Source organism: Octodon degus, unplaced genomic scaffold (assembly GCF_000260255.1).
Source record: "Octodon degus isolate 3935 unplaced genomic scaffold, OctDeg1.0 scaffold00050, whole genome shotgun sequence".
Taxonomy (NCBI): domain Eukaryota; kingdom Metazoa; phylum Chordata; class Mammalia; order Rodentia; family Octodontidae; genus Octodon; species Octodon degus.
This window is the reverse complement of record NW_004524626.1, coordinates 4,912,192-4,937,886: the sequence shown is the minus strand read 5'-3', so window position 1 is coordinate 4,937,886 and position 25,695 is coordinate 4,912,192. Positions and strand designations below refer to the sequence as shown.

Here is a 25,695-nt window from a genome sequence, read left to right as displayed (position 1 = left end):
ACACACCTGTGATCCCAGCCCTTGGGAGGCTGAGGCAGGAGGATCACCCTAAATTTGAGGCCAGCCTGAGCTACATAAGCAGACCCTATCTCCAAACTTAAAAAAATTCAAAGAGCTGGGGATGTAGCTTAGTGTGAAGGCCCTGGTTTCCATCCCCAGCACCACCAAAATAAATAAATAACCCTGACTTATACCACAACATAAATGAACCCTGAAACCATGGTGCCAAGTGACACAAGCCAGACACGACAGATACATGACCTGTGGTCCCATTGACTTAAAATGTCTAGAATAGGTACATCCTAGCCGACGGAAAGCAGATAGTGGTGGAAGTAGAGAACAGGGAATGATTGCTTAACAGGGACAGAGTTTCCATCTGGGGTGATGAAAACATTTTGGAAGCAGATGTGATGGTTGCCCAACGCCATCGAGGCCCTTTGAGTTTGTGTCCTGTGAATTTTCCTAATACATAAATAAATGGTGGGAAGTGAGTTTGTTTATTTATCTATTTACTTTGGGGGGGGGGTTTGTTGTTTTTTGTTTGTTTGTTTGTTTTTGAGACAGGGTCTCACTATATGATCCAAACTGATCTTGAAGAGCCATGTCTGATAATTCACACCTGAAATCCCAGCACTCTGTGAGCCTGAGGCAGGCAGAGCACAAATTCAAGCCCAATCTGGACAATTCAGCAACTTTATGCGACTCCCTATCTCAAAGGTAAAAATTCACTGTGTAACCTAGGCTGGCCTCAAACATTCAGCAATCCTCTTGCCTCAGCCTCCCAAGCGCTGAGATGACAGGTGTGTGCTACCACGGGTGGCTCAATGGAAGTGGATTTAGGGCCTTCCATTTCATAAATTCCTTTCCACAGTTAGGCAAAAGGCAGATTATTATTCCCATTGGAAAGATGGGGGACTGAGGCATAGAGAAAGAAATTGGTCCTCCTAGGGAGGTGGGAAGCCTGCGTGAGACCTGGGATCTATTAGACCTCAGGCTGACTCTACTCCTCTGTCTGAGAAAATACACAGGTGGCAAACACCCACATTGAAGTCGCCACCCGTGGGCACAGGTTACTTCAGAGAGAGGGCAGAGAGCACCACGCAGATCAACCTGGAACTTCTGACCCAGGATAGCCCAGCCAGGGAGGCCAAAAGGTAAGAGGTCCCTGTCCCTTCATGCAGACAGGAAAGTTTGAGTTTTCTCTACTCCCGCCAGTCCTTTGCTGAATGCCCTGACTCCATAGTGTGGCAAATCTTAAAACACTCTCAGTCGTGACGCTGAGATCATCAGGCTGGCCACAGCCAAAAAAACTCCCAACCTCTCAGGGTCAAGACTGAGCCACAGGAAGGAGCCCAGAACTGGGGCAGCCAGCAACAGGAATCCATGGGGGCATAAAGCTGTGATCCCAGCCGCAGCATCACAATTTCAAGGCCAATGTGGGCTGCATAGTGAGTTCAAGGCCAGCTTGGACTGCATAGCAAGACCCCAATCTCATAAAACCTAAAACAGACAAATAAATAGGGAATCTCATTTGCCTTTGGAGGATGTTAAGGGACCCAATCATTATTTTGAAAACTAGCAAAGGAGTCTGGAAATATCAATCAATGGTAGAGCATTTGCATAGCACATAGAAAACTCTGAGATCAATCCCTATACCACTACCACCCCCCCAAAAAAAAAGAAAAAATCAAGGTCTGCATGCTATGCCATATACCTTACAGTCCTAGTGCTTGGATGGCTGAGGCAGGAGGATCACTTGGGTGCAGTTCAAGTCCTCCCTGGGTGGCATAGCAAGATTTGTCTTTAAAACAAGGAGAAAGGCCAAGCATGATGGCTGTAACCCCAGCATTTGAGAGGCTGAGGCAAGAGGATCTGTGCAAAGGATCCTAAGGATCCCAAAGGATCAGTAATGAGTTCAAAGGCAGCCTGGACTACACAGTGAGAACCAGTCTCATAAAAACAATCCCCCCCCAAAATTAAAAGAAGGACAAGGGGGAATGAGAAAAGGAGGAAGAGAGAAAGGGGGGGCTGGGCTGGAGTGTAGCTGAATCTTACACCATGAATGAGGCCTTCAGTTCCATCCCCAGCATGGCAAAAACAAAAAGAAAGCCCTTTGACCTCTGTCACTGTCTTCGGGAGGCTCAGACAACTACAAGCCACTTCCCTGGGGACTGCCAAGGAGAACTGGGACTTGTCACTTTCCCCCACACCATTCTTGCCACCCCCCAACATCCTGCCAGGGGCTCAGCTTAGAGCTCAGAGGATCTGTGCAACATCCCGTGTCCTTGATTACAAAACTCCCTCTTCCCCAACCTTAGAACCAAGTATCTGGAGATTAAATCTCACCCCTGCTCTCCCAGAAATATACATCTGAGGTCAGCTACAGCGAGGGTAGAGGTAGAGGGCTCAGAGGCTCAAACTGTAACTTGCTTCTTCCTTTTGGCAAACTGCGATCAACTAATTCTTAGGCCAGCAGGGAAACTCCAGTTTTGGACAGGTGTCCTTGATGCAGAATGAACTCCTGACTGGGAATCTAGACTCCTGTAGGCTGTGGAACGTTGCCCATAGCCCAGGGTTCTCTTGCTCCAGTCAGCAGGCCTTGTGCTGACTGCCAGGTGCTGGTGCCTGCTGCTAATTCCGATTGGCTGCTGGTCCCTGGAGCTCTTCAGAGTAACAACCCTTCATGTTTATTGCTCTTTCTTTTGAGAGACCGCTCTAACCGTACTGCTTAGGGTAATAATCCCAAGCCAACAGGACTTTTGCAGTCCACACATGAGCAGGTTCACAGTGCCAACTAAGTAATTATTTTAATATGGCCCATGCAGCAGCACAGAGAGGTCAGTACCCTGGATGGAGCCCTCCTAGAATAACCCAGGAGGCTGGGGAATCCTGCTTCTGTAGCAGCTAAGGTCCCTGATGTCCAGGCAGAGGACTGGGCTGAAACCAGGCACTCTTGTGGAAGGCCAGCTGTGGGAGTGGGGATGTTAACAATGGCCCCAGCTCCCTCCTCCAGGGTCATGGCCATGCCAGGTGTCCTTGTTGCTTCCAAAAGGCAGCATTGATGGGTAGCACCAAGAGTGGCTGGAACACAGCAAGAACGCCAGCTGCCACTGTGCCCAGCTCCTTCCTCATCCAGCGTTTTCCTCATGCTGGGCACCACCCTCATCGCTGACCCCACATCACCTCCAGAATAATCCTACTAGGGGGGTGGAACTGTCCTCGCATTTTGGAGATGGACAAAGTGAGGACCAGAGAGGAAGCCACTTGCTTGAGCAAGCAAGCAAAGGAAAGGGGACTTTGACTCCAAGCAGGCTGGATTAGCAGGCGTCGGAGAATTTGTTTTGCTTTTGGTTGCGGGAATGGAAACAGGGCCTTGTGCGTGTTAGGTGAGCACTCACTGAGCTACACCAGTAGCCTAACCACCTTCTCAGCAACAGCCAGATAGTAGATATTTTAGCTTTGTGACTCACCTCAGCCCATTATAGCACAGACATGGCCAAAGAGAAAATGTAAATGAATGAGAACCATCTATTCCAATGAACTTTCAGTTACACAAACAAATTACATTCCTTCTGCTTGATAGAATATTATGTGGCTATAAAAAGAATGATGGAGAGCTGGATGTGGTGATGCACGCCTGCCATGCCAGCACTCGGGAGGCTGAGGCAGGAGGATGGTGGTGAGTTCAAGACCAGCGTGGGCTACAAAGTGAGCTCAAGGCCAGCCTGAACTGCATAGTGAGACCCTGTCTCAAAAAGACAAAACAACTGAGGCCAGCTTAAGCAATACAGTGAGACCATGTCTCAAAATAAAAAACATTAAAGGGCTGGGTTGCAGCTCAGTGATGGAGCACCCTACGTGCGATCTTCGGACTGTGTACTAAAAGAGAGAAAAAGTCACACAGTGTAGAATTCCAATTATATGAAATGTCCAGGACTGGGGAGATGGCTCAGTGGAATAAGTACTCGCCTGGCAAGCGCAAGGTCTTAAGTTCAATCCCAGGTTCCACCCAATAAATAAATAAATAAATAAATAAATTGAAATGAAATGAAATGAAATGTACAGAACAGGGAAATTCACAGAGCCGGAAAAAAGGTTGGTAGTTGTCAGGCTAGGGAAAGGGGAAAAGGATGTGGCTAGTGATGGCATGGAGTTTCACCATGAATACTAAAGAAACAGAATTGTCTTATCTAGACTTTCTTGGACCAGGTGATACCAATTATACTGTATTGTTTATCCCTGGGGGAGGCATGCAGGCCTGGTTATTATATTTTTATCTTGAGCCCTAACCTTTGCCGGATGCACCTCCAGCCAAAGTTCTGAAGTGTTCTCGTTCTCTGCACTGACTCCCTCAGGGGCCTAGCCCTGTCTGGCTGCCTACAACATTTTTACCTAACTTAACTGCCTGTAATACCATTGGTAAAACCTGCCTTTCCTGCCTATTAATCCAGCTACCCTTGGGGCTGGGGAGATGGCTCAGTAGAATAAGCGCTTGCCTGGCAAGCACAAGGGCCTGAGTTCAATCTGCAGTTCTGAAAAAAAATCAGCTACCCTTGGAACACTAGCCAAGCTCATGATACCAGTAATTGACTCTATAATGCTGCCTCCCTGGAACAGTGCTCCGGAAGCTGTCATCCACCCATCACCATTGGACTTTGGGAATTGCTGGCAGTGTCCTGTCCAGCCCGCCAGGCTTGCTAATGGTGTCTCTGATGGCCAGCTATTACTGTTACTGGATGGAGGGCCCAGTGAGGTTCTTTCCAGGTTCTTGGTGTCCAAAACAAAGAATTGGATAGCACACACAGAAAGGGCAGTGGAAGTGTATATTTATTGGAGGTAGAAAAGAAGCACCTCTGCAGGGCCAGCCAGCCAGCTCAGCAGATTAAAGCACTTGCTTAGGCAGACACAGGGACATGAGCGCAATCCCTGGCATGCAATGCCAGCCCTGCCCCATCTGTGCTGAGATGGAGACAGAGACTGGGCGTGGTGCCACACACCTGTAATCCCAGCTCTTGGGAGGCTGAAAACAGGAGGATCACTAAAGTCTGATCTGTGTAGTGAGACCCTATAAACCCTGTACTAAACACATTAAAATAAATAAATAAGTAAAATAAAGAATTACCTCTGCAGAGTGACAGCTGGCAGGTGAACAGGCTCACAGCCGCCCACAGGATGAGGGAAAGGGATCTTTTGCCTTCAAATTTCCCAGAAAATGTTATCTCTCTTTTATGTAAATAAAGTATTGAGAAAGTCAGCCTGTCAAACACTCCCTTGACAGCACTAGGTACAAACTGTCCAATCAAAAACTGGTTTGGCTTTCTGCTGTATGTAAATGACGGATCAGGAATACTGTGTTTTGATTGGTTGTGAATTCATGTAAATAAAGGATGGAAAAGAGCATCATCTGATTGGTCCTGTGAACAGCAATCAGATTCAAATAGAGGACAGACAGCACTTTTCTGATTACTTCTGTGTAAAATGATGATGGTGTCACTGTATTGGGAATGTCCCTCCCACTGGGAGTGTCTCTCACCCTTCCCCCCCTACAATTTATGCCTTTTAATGAGAGATGAAAAAGGGGAAGATGAAGATAAAGATGGTCAAGACAGTGAGTAAGTGTCACATTCAAGGGCTGATGGATGAGCAACCGCAGAATGCACCTGAAGAGCCAGCAGGCTTTGTTGGGCACCCAGAGGAAAGGGCACAGGTCTGGGTGGCAGGCAGAGTTAGTGACAATACAGGCCAGATCAAAAGATGGAGAAAGTGGAGGAGGACACCAAAGTCACTCTGTTTTTTAAATAATTTTTAATTAATTGGTACACTTTTGATATACATAATGATCACATTCATCATAGGAAATGTGGATGTACATAATATATCTCGATTCTTCTCTTTTTGCCTTCTATTTTCTTTCTTTTCCTTTGTCCTCCCTCCCCTTCCCCTCCGGTCTCCCTTCCTCCCCTGCCCAGCCTTAACCGGACCTGCTGGAGTGATGCTTTCTGTCCAGCCCGCTGACATCAGACTTTGTGGACAAGTTTACCATTAGACCTTGCTTCTTTTTATTATTTTTTTTTGTTTTTGTTTTTTGTTTGTTTGTTTTGGTTTTGATTTTGTGTTTTGGGACAGGGTCTCCTTTTTTTGTACCAGGGATCAAACTCAGGACCTTGCGTTTGCCAGGCAGGTGCTTATGCCACTGAGGCATCTCCCTGGCCCAGGCTCTCCCTTTGTAGTTTGGGCTGGCCTTGAACTCACTATGTACCCCAGGCTGGCCTCAAACTCACAGTGCTCCTCCCAAGTACTGGGATCACTAGCAGGAGCCACCACACTCGGCTCCCTAATGAACTTTTTAACTTTATTTTTTTGTAGTTTCGAGCACTTACTCTATTCCTCCTATGATTCTGTATCACTGCCATGGTCAGCAATAAATGTGGATTATTTTTTTCCTCACAATGAAATGTTTGGACAAAACTATGGAAGCAAAGACCACTTCAGCGATTGCCCTCAGACTGGAAGGGGAGAGGGGGGCAAATGAAAAGGATTATAACAGGAAGTGATTCCTGTTCAGCACTAGAACAGTTCTGCATCTTGACTGTAGTGATGGTTACATAGGTCTGAGGGTAAGATTAAAAACCTTATGTAGAGGTTGGTGAGATAGTTCAGTGGCATAAGTGCCTACCTGACAAACTCAAGGTCCTGAGGTCAATCCCCAGTACCAAAAATAAAATAAAAATAAAAACTTCATGCAACTTAGCTGGGTGGGCATGGTGGCACACACCTGTAATCCCAGCACTGAGGAAGGAAGAGGCAGGAGGATTGCTGTGAGTTCGAGGCCAACCTGGGCTACATAGCACAACCCTGTCTCAAAAAATAGTTTTTGTCACACAACACAACTAACTTGACCCCAAGCTTTGACCCCAAGTTCCTTCTCCTCCAGCCCTCATGCAGCCTCTCTGAGGGCCCAGGGCCCTTGCCTCCCTCTAGAGCTGGCCCCACACTCTAGTCAGTGGCCTAGAGGGCCTTGACCCCTCCTTGCAAGTGGGCCTCATGAGAAGATTTAGAAATCTGCAATACAGGGTGATTTATCATGGTGTCTAACCACGACACCACCCGGTGGAACCAGCCAGCGCAGGCCTGTTGGTGTGTAAATGCCTGAATGCTTCAGAGCGCAACCCCAAACTGACCCCGCAGCCTCCTCTCACTCAGGTTTTTCAGGTCACCAGCAAATCTTCCCTAACACCCACTTGGTCCCAAGCCTATGGTTGGGCATCTTTGGGCATCCCATCTATTAGTCTGAGGAGAGAAATGTGGACAGGGAAACTCCTAGACTTGCAAACGTAGGCTGGTGTCCAAAGGAGGACCCCAGTCCAGGGAAGAAGAGAGGAAGTAATCAGAAGGGCTGTCTTGGCTTCTCTTTGGCCTCTGAGACACAGTTAGCAATACTAGCAGCTTCAAGGAGGAGAGTTTATTTGGGCTAACAGTTTTCAGAGATTTCAGACTGTAGCTGTGTGGCTCAAGGCAGTACGGCATGGCACAGGACACAGGGGAGGCAGGCTGCTCAGGGTACGGCAGACAGAAAGCAGGCTGAAGGGAGTGGTAGGGGAGGCAGATAGGCACTTCCAGGCCACACGCTTGGTTTCACACCTCTTTTGATCAGGAAGCTAATAAGAAATTAGCTCTACAGCCCAGGTGTGGTAATGCACGCTTTGAATCTCAGCACTCAGTCCCCTTGGCTTACGTGGAGAGTTCAAAGCCAGCCTGAACTACATAGTGAGACCCTGTCTCAAAAAAAAGAAAGGAAGGAAGGAAGGAAGGAAGGAAGGAAGGAAGGAAGGAAGGGAGAACAAAAGAAATAGCTATAAACCCCCATAATCCAATCATCTTCCAAAAGCGTGCCTGTGAGCCCTGGAGGCCATCTAGACATGAACTATAACCAGGAGTTGTGATCCAAAGATTACAAATCCTAGGCATAGGTCCTAAGGAAATTCCTGCCGGCTGGGGCCTGCCCCTAGCTTGTATACAAAGTAGGCTCTGCTCCAATTCCAAGGTTGTTTTTGAGGACTTTTTTGTCCTGTTGATGGTGCTGCAGACAAATCCCAGACCTCCCTGGTGCTAGGCAAGCATCCTGCCACTGAGCTACATCCCCAGCCCGCTTCAACAGAAATTAGTCTTGCTATCCTGCTGGCCCATGAAATCCTGGGCAGGAATCTCACTGAGGCAGACCTCCAAACCTCTCTCCCTTTTTATTTATCTTTTCCTTTTTTGAGACAGATCTTGCTCTGTAGTCCAGGCCAGCCTCAAACTCGTAGCATCCTCCTGCCTTCAGCCTCCCAAGTGCTGGATTTACAGGCATGCACCACCATGCCTGGCTCCTGCCCCCTTCTTGTAAGTTTATAATTACTCTGATCCTGATTCAAGTCTGGGCTGGTGCTTTGATCTGGCTTGATTTCTAACCTCAGCTGATTGACCCCAGAACTCTTAGACTCAAGCAGTACTCTCCCTTCAGCCTCCTAAGTATCTAGGACCGTAAGTGCGTGCACACTGCCACCCCCCGGCTGGCTTTGATGACCAATGGAAATCAGTCCTGGGCTTCCAGCCTTCCCCTTTCCCAGGCTCCAGCTGTGTGACCCTAGGCCAGTTACACAACATCTCTGAACTCAGCCTCCTGCTGGACAAAATGGGAATAAATGGATGGCTAAATAAAACTGCCAGAGACCCATAAACACAGCCCCATGGAGCCTAAAGAACAGAGACAAACTAGAGTCCCTGCTGCTTGATCCTGGTCATTGCCAAGCCAGGAAGCCACAAAGTAAGGGTCTCATATAAAAGCCATCTTCTAGTGTCCTGAGGGCTCTACTCTAGTAGACACAGGGCCGGAATCAAGGCAAGACAGGTGAAACAGGAAGATGAGATCAGATTTCCTGAATTTTCCTTTGGTCTCTAGCTCCAGTATGTCTCGTACAAGACTGAAACTGATCTTGTCTTATTTAAGTTCTTAATATTGTATTCATGATGCCAGACATCGTGGAACACACCTATAATCCCAGCACTCAGGGGGCTGAGGCAGGAGGCTCCCCGTGAGTTCGAGGCCATTTCTGGGCTGCAAAGTGAATTCAAGGGAATCAAGAACTACAGAGCAAAACCCTGTCTTCAAGAAGACAAAAAAAAAAAAAAAAAAAAAAGTGAGCCCCTAAATTAGACTATTAGACTTTTGGATCACAATGATGAGACAAGGCAGGTTTTATCGACTGTGACCAATGTGCCATTCCGGTGGGTCATGCTAACAAAGCTGTACCCGCATGGGACCAGGAAGCATGTGAGCAACCTCTGCACCTTCTGCCCAATGTTTCTGTGAACCTAAAACTAGCCTAAAGTTTTGAAAAAGGAATCTTTTTCAGCCAGGTAAAGTAGCATGTGTCTGTAATCCCAGCACTCAGGAGGGTAAGGCAGGAGGATCATGAATTTGAGACCAGCCTGGGTAACATAGTGAGTTCAAGGCCAGCCTGAACTGCAGAGTGAGACTCTGTCTCAAAACACAAAACAAAAAGAACCCTTTTAAAATAAAAAATAATTTTATTTTAGTACCAGGAATCGAACTCAGAACCTTGTGCTTACCAGGCAAGTGCTTGTGCCCCTGAGCTATACCCCAGGCTTTTTTGATTTTTTTGAGACAAGGTCTCACTTTGTAATTCAGGCTGGCTTTGCACTCACTATGTAGCTCAGGCTGACCTCCAATTCTCTGCAATCCTCCTGCCTCTGAGCACGCCTGTGATCCCAGCCCTTAGGAGGCTGAGGCAGGAGGATGCTATAAGTTTGAGGTCGGCCTTTACTACATAGTGAGATCCTGTCTCAAAAAAGGAAAAAAAAAAAAAAAAGGAGAGAGGTTTGAAGGTCTGCCTCAGTGAGATTCCTGCCCAGAATTTCATGGGCCAGCAGGATAGCAAGACTAATTTCTTTTGAAGGGGGCTGGGAGTGTAGCTCAGTAGCAGAGGATTGTGCTGGGATCACAGGCATGTGCCACCATGTACAAATAATTTTTTTTGAGACAAGGTCTTGCTATTGTAGTGCAGGCTGTAGTGCAGACTGGCTTTGAATTCATGTTATAGCCCAGACAGGCCTTGAATTCATGGCGATCCTCCTGCTTCAGCCTCCCAAGTACTGTGATCACAGGTATGCACCACCACACCTGGCGCAATCAATTTATCTTGATGACTGGTTTTTAGCCGCCCCCAAGGAAGATGTCTTCTCCTAGGCAGTGCCCACATCCTCTACTTGGTGCTACCAGAAAGGGCCCCTCGTCCCCAAATCCTTAGAAACTTGGGCCTGGAGGAGGATACTGCCCATGAGGCGTGTATTGCATTCATCTAGTCCATCGTGTCCTACTTCCTGCACCCAGCTATGTGCTGGGTGAAGAATATCTGATAGCTGAGTGGGTCTCACATGTGGCTCCCTGGAGAGTTTCAGTCCCGGACACTCTGGGCTTTCCCTGGCCTGACTCATTCTAAGTCCCAGGCCTGGAGGAACTCTTCCAGGTATGCAGTACAGAGAAACCGTTCCCATGCACAGCAGGCCAGCCTCATGGGCCCACCCCCTGATGTCTGGATAAATGAGAGGCCGGCCCATTCACTAGGACTCAGCCACAAGCACCCAAGGAAGTGGAAGGACCCTCACTGCCACCCCAGGTGAGTCCAGAACAAACCTCAGGCTCCCCAGTGCTCAGGCTCAGCCCTGGCTCTTAGCTACATCTGGGGATCAGGGGCTGCAAGGGGGTAACAGCTGACATTGTCAGTTGCTGTGGCCTTGGAGCAGTCCTCAGCAAAGACAATACTTGCTGGGTGTGGTGCCACATCCGTGTCAACCCACCTATTCCTCGGGCAGCTGAGGCAGGAGAATGTCAAGTTTGAGCTGAGGCTAGGCAAACTAGTGAGACCCCGTGTCAAAATAAAATGAAAAGGGCTGGGGGGTGCAGCTCAGGAGTAGAGCCTACCTAGTACGCACAAGACCCTGATTTCAGCTCAATCTCCAGTAGCAAAGAGGCTGGGGAATATTTGTTCTGCCACCCATTCTTTGGGTGAACCTGAGCAAAACAAAAGTCAGTCAGTCAGACAGACAGATAGACAGGCCATGCCACTGTGCCCTGAAAGGAGATATTGGCATTTTGGCCTCTTCCTGTTTTTGTTTCCCAGCTGCCATGCACTGAGCAATTTCCTTCACTGCCTTTTCCCACCAAAATTTGCTGCCTCGCCATGGGCTGAAGGCTCTGAGATAATGAGCCAAAATAAACCTCTCATCCTTTAAAGTTGATCACTTCAGTATTTTCTAAACACTCTGCACAATCTGTTCTTAGTTTTGTTGTTGCTATTCTTTGAGAAGGGGTCTGGGCATGTATCCCAGGCTGGCCTTGAGTTCATAGGGATCCTCCTGCCTCAGCCTCCCAAGTGCTAAGCTCACAGGCATACCCCACTATCCACAGCAACACACTGTTCTTACTAGGCACCTGAAAGTCTCCCCTGATGGATAACAGTGGCTGCAGGGGTTTTTGCTAGAGGGAGAGGGCAGGGCTTCCTGGATGGGCTTTGTTGTACCTCTCTCACCAATGGGAAAAATTTGCTGGAGTCTAAAATACCCTCTTGGTGGGCCAGGGAGATAGCTCAGTAGAATAAGTGCTTGCCTGGCAGGCACAAGGGCCTGAGTTCAATCCCTGGTCCTGCCTAAAATACCCTCTTGGATGGAGCTGGTTCAGTGACCCTTACATGAGGGACAGGAACAGCACAGGAGGGAGAGACCTAGGGGCCCACATGACCTTGACCCAGGGCACTCTGCTCCTACACACCTGCACCTCCCTCTGCCTTGCGGGAAGCCACAGTGTCACTCACCACTGGACTTTGACAGGGGCCAAGGGCTGTGCTCAGCTCTCCCACTTGTCCTCTTCCAGCACTGCCGAGGTTCTTTCTGAGGCCAACCAGACATGTCCCCTGGAGTCTGGAGCCCCATGATGAGACCCCACAGTGTCCTCTGGATCCTGCTCGGATTGCTGCTATGGCCAGAGGTCAGAACAGGTGAGTCAGAGGGCAAAGGCTTGGGGCCAAGACGCTCAGCTCCACGCAGGTGTACAGTGGTCCCTTTAGTGTCTGGCCCTGAGTGGGGCAAGGCCAGAGAGACCAGCACTCAAGGAGCCTCCAACCTGGGGACTCAGAGGCTCCCAGCCCCATAGAATCAAAATAGAAATGGAGGCCAGGCACAGGGGGACATGCCTGTAATCCTGGCACTTGGAAAGCTACCCAAGTACCCTGCAAAGCACTTGGGAGGCTGAGACAGGAGGATCCTAAATTTGAGGCCAGCCTCCGGAATTTAGTCAGACCCTGTATCAAACAGAAAAATTAAAAGGCTTGAGAAGATGGTGTCCCTCTGCACTCCCTGGGTTAAATCCCAGTCACACACGCGCGTGCGCACACACACACACTGCCTACAGTGGGTCCTGACACATAGTAAATGTTTAATAAATATTGGTGATTTATCCAGTAACCCCAGCTCTGGGCCAGGTAACCTAAAACCTCTAAATGCTAGGTCTTTGCCAAGTATGGTGGCACACACCTGTAATCCCAGCACTCTGGAGTCTGAGGCAGAGGACTGCTTTGACTTCCATGCTGGGAATAGGTGCTGTGTCCCAGCACTTGGGAGACTGAGGCAGTGGGATGCCACAAGTTCAAAGCCAACCTGGGCTGCTACTTACTCTCTTGGGATGGGCCAGCCTGAATGAACTACACAGTGCAACTATAATAATAATAATAATAATAATAATAATAATAATAATAATAATAATAGCAATAATAATATTCTATGTTTTTAGCCATTGAAAAGGCACAATCTCACTCTGCTTCTTTTCTTGGGCATCTTCCCAGATACCTTTCTCTCTAAAACGCCTAACTCCAACCTGTCACCCAAAATGATAAATTGGTTTTTGTTGTGTTTTTTGAGACAGGATCTCACTGTGTGTCCAGGCTGGCCTTGAATTTGTAGTGATTCTCCTGCCTCAGCCTCCCCAGCTTGGATGACAGGTGTGCCCCACCATGCCTGGCTACATCTTTTATCCTAAACATCTGGGGACCCTCTGTGTCTTTGTCACACCACCACACCATCTCCTCATCTCTCTTTCAGCACCCTAAGAATCCATTTCCTTGTGGCAACCATAGAAACAATCTTAGAATGCCAGCCAGGCCTCTCTTTTTCGCCTGCTTATAGTCTTACATGGCTTCCCAGAGCTCCCAGCTCCTTAACACACAACAGTCTGACTGTCTCAGTTTCCCCCCTGTCCACAAGGACAGTTTTGGGAGTCAACAGTTTATCAGGTGGGGAGCTAGGAGGACAAAATATGGGGTTAGATGGGGGTGTTCAGAGCTGGATGACACTTTCTCTCTCCTATAGCCTCCTTGCCCCTCGTTATGGACTCTGTCATCCAGGCCCTGGCTGAGATCGAGCAGAAGGTACCAGGGACCAAGGTCAACCACAGTGCCTCTGCCTGGTTTCTATCAGCCCAGCGCTCTGGGCCCCTCCATCCCTTACACCACCTCCTGCTAAACGTGCCAAGTCGCAAGGTCACTGAACTGAAGCCTCGACCACTGAACCCAGAGCTTCAAGACCTGGCTGAGGAGGTGGCCAGACATGATGTACGGGATGGGCAGGAGTATGGCGTGGTGCTGGCACCTGACGGCTCCACTGTGGCTGTGAAGCCTCTGCTGGCAGGACTGACAGCCGGACTACAGGTGCACAAAGTTTTAACCTTATCCTTGCCCTTGGAGAGCCCGGCCACCCCTCGGGATGCTGGCCCCACGTCCCCTGGACCCACAGGTGCTTCTCCAGACATCACCCTTACAGATGCCAGAGTCACCTCACCAAAAGGCAAAACCAAATCACTCAGCGCTAGAGACAGCTTCTTGGCAATCACCCTGGCTGCAGATCTGGGCCTGACCTTCCTCCAGCATCCCCAGAAGAAGGGCCTCCCAGGCCTGGGAACTGACGGCTGCTGGGACCAGCTCTCTGCCCCCCAGAACTTCACACTGCTGGACCCCAAGGCATCCATGCTGACCATGGCCTTCCTCAATGGAGCCCTGGATGGAGCCATCCTTGGAGACTACCTGAGCAGGGTCCCTGAGCCCCAGCCACCCCTCAGCCTCTTGCTCAGAGAGTACTATGGAGCTGGGGTGGCTGGAAACCCTGAATTTCGAAGCAACTACCGACGGCAGAATGGGGCTAATCTGACCTCAGCTCCCAGCCTGGCACAGCTGGTATTGGGGACTCTTGTCCTGTTACAGAGTGTGGAGCCAGGACCACCACAGCTGCAGAACATCAGCCAGGAACAGCTGGGCCAGGTGGCCAGTCACGCTGCCACCGAGTTCATGGAGGCATTCCTGGGTGAGAAGATCCCTGCCCATGTGACCCTTCCTGTCATAGATACAGACATGCCCAGTGCCATGGGATTGAGGCATGCGGGGCCACAAGAGCCCAGAGCGCACATTAAGGGCTTTGGATGGGGGAAGGGCAGCCACCGTAGCACTTGTAAGATGTGCTAGAAAGAATATGGCTTTAAAGGATGAATAGGAGTTTATCTGCTTTCTTGAAGGGAATGCTTTTTGTTTGGTTTGGTTTTGTAGTAGGTAGTGGGCTTGAACATGGGTCTTCACATGAAGCTATATCCACAGCCCTTTTTTATTTATTATTTTGAGAGAGAGAGAGAGAGAGAGAGAGAGAGAGAGAGAGAGAGAGAGACTTTTAAGTGACCCAGACAGGGCTCAAACTTGCAATGCTCCTGCCTGAACCTCAGAATGTGCTGGAATGACAGGTTTGCACCATGAACCACTATGGGCAACCTCATTTGAAACTTTTTTAAAGTGAAGAAGACCTTGGTGTGATGGGACATGCCTATGATCTCAGCTGCTTGGAGGCTAAGGCAGAGAATCACATATTCAAGGCCAGTGTGGACAACTTAGTAAGACTTTGTCTCAAAAAAAAAAAAAAAGATAAAGGGTGAGGGCTATAGCTAAGCAGTACAGCACTTGCTTAATAGGCAAAGCCCTGGATTTGATCCAGCACTGCTAAAAGAAAACCAGGCAAAGACTGTCTTGGTTAGCTTTCCATTACTGTAACAAAATACCCAAGCAAAAACAACTTAAGAAGAAAGGTTTATTTCAGCTCATAGTTTTCAGTGCAGACTTGTCTGCCCATTGCTACTGGGCCTGTAGCAAGGCATCATGGTGGAATGAGTAGCAAGTGACAGAGGAAAGTGCTCACCCCTTGCAGCTAGGAGCAAAAAAAAAAAAAAGGAAGGACTGGAGCCCCAGTGTCCCCTCCAAGGCACATCCACGGTGATCTGATTTCCTCCTACTAGACCCCACCTTGAAAGTCCACACCACCTCCCAATAGTGCCGAGCTGGGGACCAACCAAGCCTTTAACTCCTGGGTCTTTGGTGACATCCCAAGTCCATACCATGACCACACATTGCAGGTAGCCAGCTCAATCAGCGCAGACGCACAGAGAGATTCACTTGTTCTTAGCCAAAAGGCCGAGAAGTGATGAACAGAGGTTCAAATGGAAGTTCAGCTCAATAAAGGCAGCCTAAGATTCCTTTCTCGGTGCTACTACCCTCCTCCCCTGAGTCAGGGCAGGGTCAGCTGGAGGGCCACTGTTTCAGGTCCATTTTAAGACCTACCCTGCTTTAGGATGCCTCTACCACCACAAATTCCTCCTTCCCAGGCTCTGTCCATTAGGTATACTCAGATATTCAGTTGGGTCCCTGGTCAGCCAAGTCCCGCCCACCAGACCCCCTCCTCCAACATATAGCTGTTAGCTCTTTCACCCTTCTGTTCTTCTGTCCCTCAACACCCACTGAAACCCAGGCCCCACCCACCAAGGCCACAGGCCTCACCCGCATTCGCTGACACTGCACTTGAGAAAAATCTGTGCTAAAATTCGAATTTTATCCCAAAAGTTATAGAAGGCACAGAGGATAGTCCAAGAGTGGGATAGTCCAAGACTTCAATTTAGTTAAGTTAGATCCTAGTGGGGGCCAGTATGGGATGAGACTGGATCTCCCTGTATCTGGGACGATACTGGAGGAACATCCACGCATGCACATTCACAGGGGCACAGACGCCAGGCAGGAATCTTTGCTGACCCAGCTTTGACTCACTCACCTCCAGGATGCCCAGCCATCCACCCTCGCTGCCGCTGGGAAGCGAGGCCCTACCGGGGTAGTCCGACGCCACTGAAACTGCCGCTCGGGTTCTTATATGTGCATCACACGTTTGAACCGGCGCCACCCTGCACCACCTTCGATGGCTGCGCAGCCAACATGCGCTCCATGCAGCGTTTCCACCAGGACACAAGAGGCTGGGACGACATCGGCTACAGGTGGGTGGGGGCGGAGTCATGGGCGGAGCCAAAGAGCAGAGTGATGGGTGGTGCTTGGCTGGGGAGGGATTGGCGGGGTGGGTGGGGCCATCAGGGCGGGGCGGGTCTGATGGGCAGAGTGAAGCTAGTGGGCGTACCCTGTCGAGGCCGAGGAGGGTTTGTGATGGGCGGAGCCAGGTTAGAGCAGGGGCGGTCCTTAACTGGGAGCCGGAAATAGCTAGACCCGTTGATTGTTGGGTCAAGGAAAGACTTGGATGATGGGGGGCCTGGCTCTAGCTCAGTCCTTTAAGTGGCTGCTTCCGCAAAGCTGTCAGCCTCAGGTTGCTGGAGTTCGAACCTCACAACTCTCCCGCTGGCCTAAAGTGTCCTGAAGGCATTCGAGAAACAAAAAAAAAAAAAAAGAAAGAAAGACCAGGATGAGAGGCAGAAATTGGGAGAGCTGTGGGATCTGGGTCTGGCCCTGGCAGTGGTAGTCTGAGAGAAAAGCTCTCAGCTGAGTAAGACCTGGACCTGAGAACTGGAGGAGAACTGGAGGAGGGACAGAGGGCAGGAAGGGGACACGGCCAACGCTGAGGAGGATGATCCAAAGAGACAGGAAAATTTCTGGGATAGCCCGTGGAGTGGGAAAGTTGTAGAGCCGAACAGGACAGAGGCAGGGTGTCAGATTAGGAGTCACAGGGTCCTTGGAGTCAGGGGCTATTACGGTGAAATATTTCTCAGGGTCAGATGACCCTGGATGTCAGGTGGCCCTTGAAATCAGGTGGCTAGTGATGGTCACAAGGACAGAATAGAGAGGGACAGCCCGGGGAAGAAATGAGTACCCCCCTCATTCCCACAACGCTACTTCCCCTCTCCCTGCAGTTTTGTCGTAGGCTCTGAGGGCTACTTGTACGAGGGCCGCGGCTGGCACTGGGTGGGCGCACACACGCGCGGCTACAACTTCCGCGGCTTCGGCGTGGCCTTTGTGGGCGACTACACCAAGACATTGCCCAGCAAGGCCGCGCTGCACACTGTGAGGGATACTCTCCCAAGCTGCGCAGTGCGAGCCGGCCTCCTGCGGAGCGACTACCAGGTGTTGGGCCACCGCCAGCTTGTGCACACGGACTGTCCTGGCGACGCGTTCTTCCGCCAGCTGCGCACCTGGCCGCACTTCTCCGAGGTCAGTCCTCTGGATGCACAGGCTCTCCGCAGCCCCTGACCATCTTCCTGGCAGTCTTGGATGCCAGCAACCTAACCTAGGCCCAGCCTTCAGCCTGCCAGCAGTATTCCCTGTCCTGTGACTTCTGCCTGCATAACTCCAGCCCAGCTTACACAACTTTGGTCTTGCTCTGGGGCCCTGCCAAAGGCCTTCCATCCATCTGTATAACACTAACCAATCCTTTGACTCTACCGAAAACCCCTTTGCCTGCACAACCTCTGTCCAGGCCCTAACCCTGTATTGCAATCCTCCTGATCAGCAAATGTCAGTCCTGAAAATGTTGTTTAGCCCAACGACACTTAGACCCACCCAGTATAACTCAGCCACTGAGAGTAATCAGGGCTCAGCTGGGAAAGGTCATCCTAGCCACCAACCACAGCCACTGAAATGCTTCCTCATGCCTGGACAATCACATCCCACCTGCATCCCACCTTATTAGTCTGGCCCCCTGGCCTGCAGTGAGCTTTTAGCCACTCCTACATTTTGGACCCTATCCTAACCCATGGAGGTTCCCACCCTGAGGAGGGCAGGGACAGCTACACATTCACTCCAGCTGGTGTTTGCTCAAGGCTTCCAGACTGGAAACTAAGAACTGCCAGGCTGGCCTCTGAGATATCCAGGAGGGCACTACCTCTCACAGTCAATTCCTCCAGCAGCTGGAAATCTCCAATAAAGTCACCACAGAAAGAAAAGCTCTGGTCTCACATTGTCTGTGTTTCTACCCATTGCGTAAGTCGGGCTTTGTTCAGTAGCAGGCCTGAGACCAAAAATCCAGAATAAGGAGCTATGGGTGCAGTGTAACGGTAGAGCTCAGCATGCTAGAGACACTGGCTTCCATCTCCAACACCACAAAAATAAAAAATATTCGAAAGCAAGCCAAATGTGTTGGCACACAGCTAGAATCCCAGCACCCTGGGAGGCTGAGGCAAGAGGATCACAAGTTAAGAGTAGCCTGGGCAACTCAGTGACTTAGCAAGACCCTGTCTCAAAAATTTAAAAAAAGAGGGCTGGAAGTTAGCTTGGCAGCATAAGTGCCTGCCTGGCAAGCACAGGGTTCTTAGTTCGATCCCCAGTACTGCATGCCTTGCCAGTCCTGGAACCCTGGATGCTGGCGTGCTGGCCCTGGAACTGACTATGGTGGTGAATGCCTGTAATCCCAGCACTGGGAAGGCTGAAACAGGAGGATCACTATGAGTCCAAACTGTGGAGTGAGACCTTGTATCAAAAATAAAAAAATAGGGCTGGAGAGATAGCTCAGCAGACTAAAGCACCTGCTTAGGAAAGTTCAGGCAAGTGCAGGGACTGCGGTTCCATCCCTGGCATCACATGCCACACCAGCCCTGCCCCCAGGGCAGGCTGCACTGCCCAGAGTCCACGCATAGTGGTGTATGCCTGTAATCCCAGTGCTGTGGAGGCTGAGAATAGGAGGATCACTATGAGACCAAGGTGCGTAGTGAGACCTGTAGCAACCAAGTGTAATAGATAGATAGATAGATAGATAGATAGATAGATAGATAGATGCTGGTGAGATAGCTCAGCGGTCTACGAGCCTGCCTGGCAAGCACAAGGACCAGAGTTCGATCCCCACTACCACATGCTATGCCATTCCTTAGAACCCTGGACATGCCATAGTTCCCCAAAATGTGCATGGTGGTGCATGCCTGTAATCCTAGCACTGGGGAGGCTGAGACAGGAGTATCACTAAGAGTTTAAGCTGTGACCCCGTGCCACACAAATAAATAAATAAAATAAAAAGTAAGAAGAGGTTGGGGACAGAGCCTAGTGATAGAGCACATGCCTAGCATGCTCCAGGGCCTGGATTCCATCTCCAGGACGACACAAAAAAGAAAAAAAATAGGGCTGGCTGGACTGTCACTCAGTGATAGAGCACTTGCCTCAGGTGTATAAAGCGCTGAGTTTGATCTCAAGTATCACAAATAATTATATTTGGTTTTTTGATTTTGGTTTTCTGGGACAAAGTCTCTCTATGTTGTCCAAGCTGGCCTTGAACCCACTATGTAACCCAGGCTGATCTCAAACTCAGGGCAATCCTCCTGCTTCAGCCTCCTGAGTGCTGGGATTACAGGTACACACCAACACACTAGGCTACATTATGAACGGTTTAAAACTTGATGTTATCATCCTGTACAAATAAGGAAACATGAGGTCAGAGAGAGGAAATGACTTGCCAGAGGTCACACAAGTAGAAAGCAGCCAGCTGGTGCTCAAACCAATTCCTGTCTGGCTCTGGGATCAGAATGACACTGACCTACTCACTTGTAAGACCAGAGTTTGCCCACCTTTTGTTGGGAGAGGGGGTTTTGAGACAGGATCTCACTGTGTAGCCCAGCCTGGTCTCAAAATCACAGTGGGCCTCATGCCTCAGCCACCCAAAAGCTGGGATGACAGGCCCCCACCACCACACCTGGCTATCCACCGTTTTTTTCCCAAGAAAATATTTATTGAGGTTTAAAGTACAGGATAGCAAACCAAAACATATTTCTTAGTGAATTTCACTTGTGGAAACTGCATTCAGCTCAAAGTAGAATGTATTAAGTTTGAGTTATGTGAATTTCACTTCTACTGAAAAAAGAAACAACCAGGTTTATAGGAGAACATCTATAATCCCAGCACTTGGTAAACTGAATCAGGAGGACTGCGGTGAGTTCTCAGCCTGCGTGCCCTAGTGAATTCAAGGTCAGTCTGGGCTACATTAAAAAAAAAAAAAATCAGCTTCCAGAACTCTCCTTTGTCACCAGTCTTTGTAAAGGAAACTGATACTCTGCCTTGTTACACGTATTCCCTCTTGCTTAGGAACTTTGCTCCCATGGAAACATACAATATGTACTTTTGGTATGGTAGCAGTGGTACTGGGGACGTAACCAGGGTCTTCTCCCTCAGCTACATCCTCCATTCTTTCTTATGTTATACTTTGAGACAGGAACTTACTAAGTTATTGAATTGCCTGGGCTGGTTTTTAAATTAATAATCCTTCAGCATCAGACTCCCACAGTGCTAAGAATACAGGCCTGAACCACTACACCTAGTTTATACAATATATACTCCTTAATTGTGTTTTTGGCTTGTTTTTGTTTTGGCTCAGAGTTAAAAGGTATGATTCAATTGATGTGATCTAAAGTCAATCATTAAGTAGCTCTTGGTCCTTGCTGCATAGTATTCCACTGTATGAAGATACCATAATAAATAAAAATTTGAAATTCTATTCTTTTTTTCCTTTTTTGATACCAGGGATTGAACTCAGGATCCTGAACTTTAAAATTCTATTCTTTTTTTAAGGCAATACAGGTGTGGTGGCATACACCTGTAATCTCAGCACTTAGGAAGCTAAGGTAGGAAGACTGCCGTGAGTTTGAGGCCAGTCTGAACTGCACAGTGAGACAAAACAGTCTTAAAACAAAGACATAAACAGAGCTGGGGAGATAGCTCAGTAGAATAAGTGCCTGCCTGGCAAGCTCAAGGTCCTAAGTTCAAGCCCCAGTGCCACAAAAAAAAAAAAAAAAAAGACGAAAACAGGTAATCATTATGTTCCAGGCTGGCCTTAATTTCACTATGTAGCCCAGGATGGCCTCTAACATGGGCAATTTTCCTGCCTCAGCCTCCTAACTTCTGGGGTGACGGGCCTGTGTCACCATGCCCAACAATCTATTCCTTAAGGAGCTAGGGCTATGCTCTGCCAGCTGCAGATGAGAACTCCCAACTCTGCCAACATTTACATGACCATTTTACAGAAGAGATGAGTGTTACCTCTTGGTCAGTGAAGGAGTCTTGGACCATCTTGCAGAAGCCACCTCCCTCTGCCACCTCCCCTCCAACCCCTCCCCTGCATCCTGCCCTGGCTATGCCCTTGCAGCCTGGCTGTAGGGTGGGGTAGGACAGCCGGGGTCACGTGGAATTGGGTTCAGTGGGAGGAAGCCAGGCTGGGTGCAGACGGCTGCTGATTCTGGGGCTGGCCAGGAAATCAAGGTAAGAGAGAGGAGGGCTCATGGCTCCCAAGGGGTTCCCTGGAGGCAGAGTTGAGAGCAGAGAGAGGACAGAGATGAGGATGGTATGCAGGCAGGTGCTAGGCACGGATGTCACCCACTTGTGCTCCAGGATCGCCTCTGCCATGGACTCACCGTCGCGGAGCCAGCACTGCCAACCCCAGCCCTGGGCCCCCTCTCCGCTGACGTCCTACCGCTGGCACCTGGGGAGCAGTGGGGAGAAGGGGGCTGGAGGCTTTCGCTGGGGTCGCCTCACCGGCTGGGGAAGAGCATTGAGCCACCAGGAGCCCATGGTGAGCAGCCAGCCAGCCCCTCGCTCACTATTCCGTCGAGTGCTGTCTGCACCCCCCAAAGAGTCTCGGAGCAGTCGCCTCCGGCTCTCCAAGACCCTCTGGAGTCGGCACAAGAGCACACCACTGGAACCAGAGCCTGAGCTAGAGGCTGCAGGTAGGAGCTCCCCCACCCTGCGCTGCGCCGGCCCGGGCTACGTAGCCGGATGCTTGGGTTTTGTCTGCCACTGGAACATCAGCCCTCTAGACACAGGAAGTTGTGGGGAGCACAGAAGCCTGGCAGGAAGTGGCGGAGGCCCAGCAGCCCTCTTCCTTCTTTCTACCTAAAGAGAAGGGGGGAGGTGTTGCCACGAACCTATGGGTCCAGGCTGGGAAAGTGACAGGGGATAACTCACAATAGCACTGTGACTCACGGAGGTAGAGTGCCAAATGGCTCTTGGCTCCAACTAGTCTCACCTGTGTCCAGTGGTCCTCAATGGTTCTTCTGCCTCCTAGCCTCATGACTTAGTCTCTTCGCCTCCCTGAGCTTTGCTTCCCATCAGTTTTTTCCTTGTTTTTGGTTGTATTGAGACTAAGTCTCACTAGGTAGCCCAGGCAGGCCGTGAACTCACAGCTGTCTTCCTGTCTCAGTGTCCTGAGTATGGAATGACAGGCACGCACCAGCACGCCTGGTTGCCCCATCAGTTAAATGTTATTAGTGTGCTCTGCCTTGAAAAGTACATCGCGTGGGCCATGGAGATAGAGCAGCAGGATAAGTGCCTGCCTGGCAAGCACAAGAGCCTGAGTTTGATCCCCAGTACTGAAAAAAAAAAAAGAAAGAAAGAAAGAAAGAAAGAAAGAAAGAAAGAAAGAAAGAAAAGAAAAGCATATCACTTCATCAATTTATGTTCCTTCAGTCATCAGCTAAGTAGGGGGTTGTTGACCATTGATTGCGTGCAAGTCTCTGATACGTAAGACATGATGGTGACCGAGTCAGGTGACATTCTGCCCTATTGTGCTCATGGAAGAGAGGGTGACAGTAAAAAGTCAACAGAAAATGACAGGAGGAGGCGAGACAAGGTGAAATGTCTGTAATCTTAGTATTTGGGAGACTGAGGCAAGAGGATAACTGTGAGTTCAAGACCAGCTTGAACTGCAAAGAGATCTTGTCTCAAAAAAAAAAAATAAGAAAGAATGAAGGAAAGAAGAGAAAGAAAGGGGCCAAGGATAGCTCAACAGCACAATGCCTGCCTGGTATGGTGAACTCTGAGATCCTGAGTTCTATTGAGAGAGAGAGAGAGAGAGAGAGAGAGAGAGAGAGAGAGAGAGGAAGGAGGAGGAAGAGGAGAGAAAAGATGACAGAAGAGGTGCCAAGAGTCATGGAGAGGGACCTAGAAAGGGAATGGATGTCACATGGATTGGAGCTCAGCGGAATACCCAGCCCTGCACCTGCCAGGCGCCTGGCACAGTTCAAGAGACCCGCCGAAGAGCAGTTATCCTCTGCTGCCCCTAGCGGTAAAGCTGGGGAACACACCGTTCACTTGGGCAAGCTCATGCAAGTCTCCCGGGTCCACGCTTCGCAGAGGCATCCCTTCAACCCTCTGCGGGGGATCAGGGCTTGCCCACTGAATAGGGTCCAGAGAGAGCTCTCTGATCAGTGGAACTGCAACTCATCTGATTAACCCCCTCCCATGGCTACTACTACCCTCAAGCTAAAACTCTCCAGCTAGTGCCCAAAGCCGTGTTTCTTCTCTTTGTGGCCCTTCCCTTGCAGCCTCTATACCCCAGTGCCCCTTGTCCTTCCCTTTATTTTTCTGAACCCTGTCCATCCTCTACCAGTTTAGCAACAAACTTGTGGAGATGCCCCTGCCTCTGCCTCCCCAGTCCTGGGATGACATATGTACGCCACTATGCTTGGCCTTCTCTCCGTGTCAAAATCAAACTTCCTATTTAAGACCTTGAGCAAACCTGCTCCCTCTGGAGTTCTTCTTGGTGTAGAAACTTTTATCATTTCCCCAGAAAGAGGCTACCACCTGCCCTGAGTTTTCTCTCCTCCTCTCTTAAACTTTGAATACTTTCTACCTTTAGATTTAGTTGTTTGAGGGGCCAGGGAGATGGCTCAGTGAAATAAGCACTTTCCTGGCAAGTGTAAGGGCCTGAGTTCAATCCCTGATTCCACAAAAAAAAAAAAGAAAGAAAGAAGGAAAGAAAGAAAAAAAAATAGATTTAGTTGTTTAGATAAGGAACCAAAGATCGTGTCTTTGTTTTTGTTTGTACTGGGGATTGAACCCAGGCCTTTGTACTGGGCTACATTCCTAGGATTTATTTATTTACCTGTTCATTTATTTGCCCAAGGCGGAGTCTTGCTAAATTGCCCAGATTGAGTTCAACCTTGCAATCCTCCCCTGACTCAGCCTTCCAGAGCTGTCCTGTTTGTTGTTATTTATTTGTTTGATACAGGTCTTGCTATGTAGCCCAGGCTGACCTCAAATTTGTAGTGATCTTCCTGCCTCAGCCTCTTGAGTACTGGGATTATAGGCCTGCACACCACATCCAGCTAGCTGTCCTGTTGTTTAGCATCTTGGACCTACCCAATGTTATGGTTAAGAGAAAAATGTTTGTGTTTGAATCTCAGCTCAATCCTCAGCAACTGTGTAATCCAGAGCCAGTGATTCAACCTGTCTGGGCCTTAGTTACTATGGCTGTTTGAGTGGTTTTTGGAGGAGCAAGAGCGGGCAGGCATCTTCAGTCCTGGCACAGAGCAGGTGGGCTAAGTCGACCACTAAGGATGGTGGACACGAAGCTCGGAAAGTGGCAGAGCTTCTCAAGGGCAAATAGTGTGGAATGGTTGCTGGATGATGCACCTAGGAAAGAACCCCCAGTGAGCCTTCTGCTGGAGAGGGAGAGGGAAAGGAAGGGTCCTAAGGTCTCCTGGCATGTCCTCCTCTTCCCAGAGCCAGAGCTGGAGCCAGAGCCACTTGTCCCACAGATCCCTGAAGCTCCCACCCCAGATGTGCCTGTCTGGGACATTGGGGGCTTCACTCTGCTTGATGGAAAGCTGATGCACATTAGAGCTGAGGAGGAGGTGAGAAGGGTGTGGGGTTGAGGGGAAGGACGGGAAGCAAACAGAGGCAGGGCAGGGAGTGGCCATGAGGGAAGGCACCTAGCCCCCTGAGGACAGACTGCCTGACTGCCCCCTCCCTCTGACAACAGGGTCCTCGCCGGCCCCGGATGGAGAGCGCTAGCTCAGAGGGCAGCATGCAAGCAGCTATGGGAAATCTCAGGGATCCAGGTGAGTTTGGGGTACAGGAGGCTGGGGCATTTGGGAGCCTCTCAAAGTAGAGCAGAATCGAAGCGGATTTCAACCCCTCACTTCCCACCTCCCACAGATCGAACCCCTGGAAAGATGGAGCCAGAGGCTGCAGGCTCCAGCCAGGTCCACAATGTTCGGGTGAGGCAGCCAAAGGGAAGTGAGGGATGGAGGTAGGGTGAGCAAGAACCCCCAGATCCTCATAACTGAGAAGGCCATCCATTCTCCTGACCGATCTGGGCCAAGCGGACCTTCTCTGGGCCTCTGTGTCCCCTATGTGTCAAAGAGAGCCAGTGACAGATCTCCCTGCTGGGGTCTGTTTACAAAGAGTTTGTGGAGACTGTATTATTGGTTAGTGCTTTATGGAAATGTGAGCCAGCTGGGAGTGGTGGCACATGCCTGTAATCCTGGCGCTTGGAAAGCTGATGCAGGACAATCTTGAGTTTGAGGCCAATTTGAGCTACATAACAAGACCTTGTCTCAAAAAAAAAAAAAAAAAAAAAAAAAAAAAA

At 49.6% G+C, this 25,695-nt stretch overlaps 3 protein-coding genes across 4 annotated transcripts in view; 2 read left to right on the top strand and 1 right to left on the bottom strand.

Annotated features, from left to right (window-relative positions):
* The window catches only part of LOC101570260 (cytochrome P450 4F22), a 67,329-nt gene extending 45,522 nt beyond the window's left edge, over positions 1 to 21,807 (bottom strand). For both annotated transcript variants that reach the window (XM_004632897.2, XM_023717112.1), the window contains exon 1: positions 21,740 to 21,807. The gene's annotated coding sequence lies outside the window, so the exon portion shown is untranslated. The remainder of the gene's footprint in view (positions 1 to 21,739) is intronic.
* Pglyrp2 (peptidoglycan recognition protein 2) lies at positions 11,880 to 18,387 on the top strand. The gene is made up of 4 exons (XM_023717113.1): positions 11,880 to 12,056; positions 13,423 to 14,409; positions 16,195 to 16,405; positions 17,267 to 18,387. The coding sequence occupies exons 1-4, from the start codon at positions 11,966 to 11,968 to the stop codon at positions 17,601 to 17,603; spliced, it is 1,626 nt and encodes a 541-aa protein (XP_023572881.1). The 5' UTR covers positions 11,880 to 11,965; the 3' UTR covers positions 17,604 to 18,387.
* Positions 21,520 to 25,695, top strand: part of Rasal3 (RAS protein activator like 3) — a 13,582-nt gene continuing 9,406 nt past the window's right edge. The window contains exons 1-5 of the mRNA XM_004632895.3: positions 21,520 to 21,587; positions 21,717 to 22,051; positions 24,828 to 24,958; positions 25,087 to 25,165; positions 25,263 to 25,324. Of these exons, the coding sequence (XP_004632952.1) occupies positions 21,730 to 22,051; positions 24,828 to 24,958; positions 25,087 to 25,165; positions 25,263 to 25,324 (594 nt within the window). The 5' untranslated portion in view covers positions 21,520 to 21,587; positions 21,717 to 21,729. The remainder of the gene's footprint in view (positions 21,588 to 21,716; positions 22,052 to 24,827; positions 24,959 to 25,086; positions 25,166 to 25,262; positions 25,325 to 25,695) is intronic.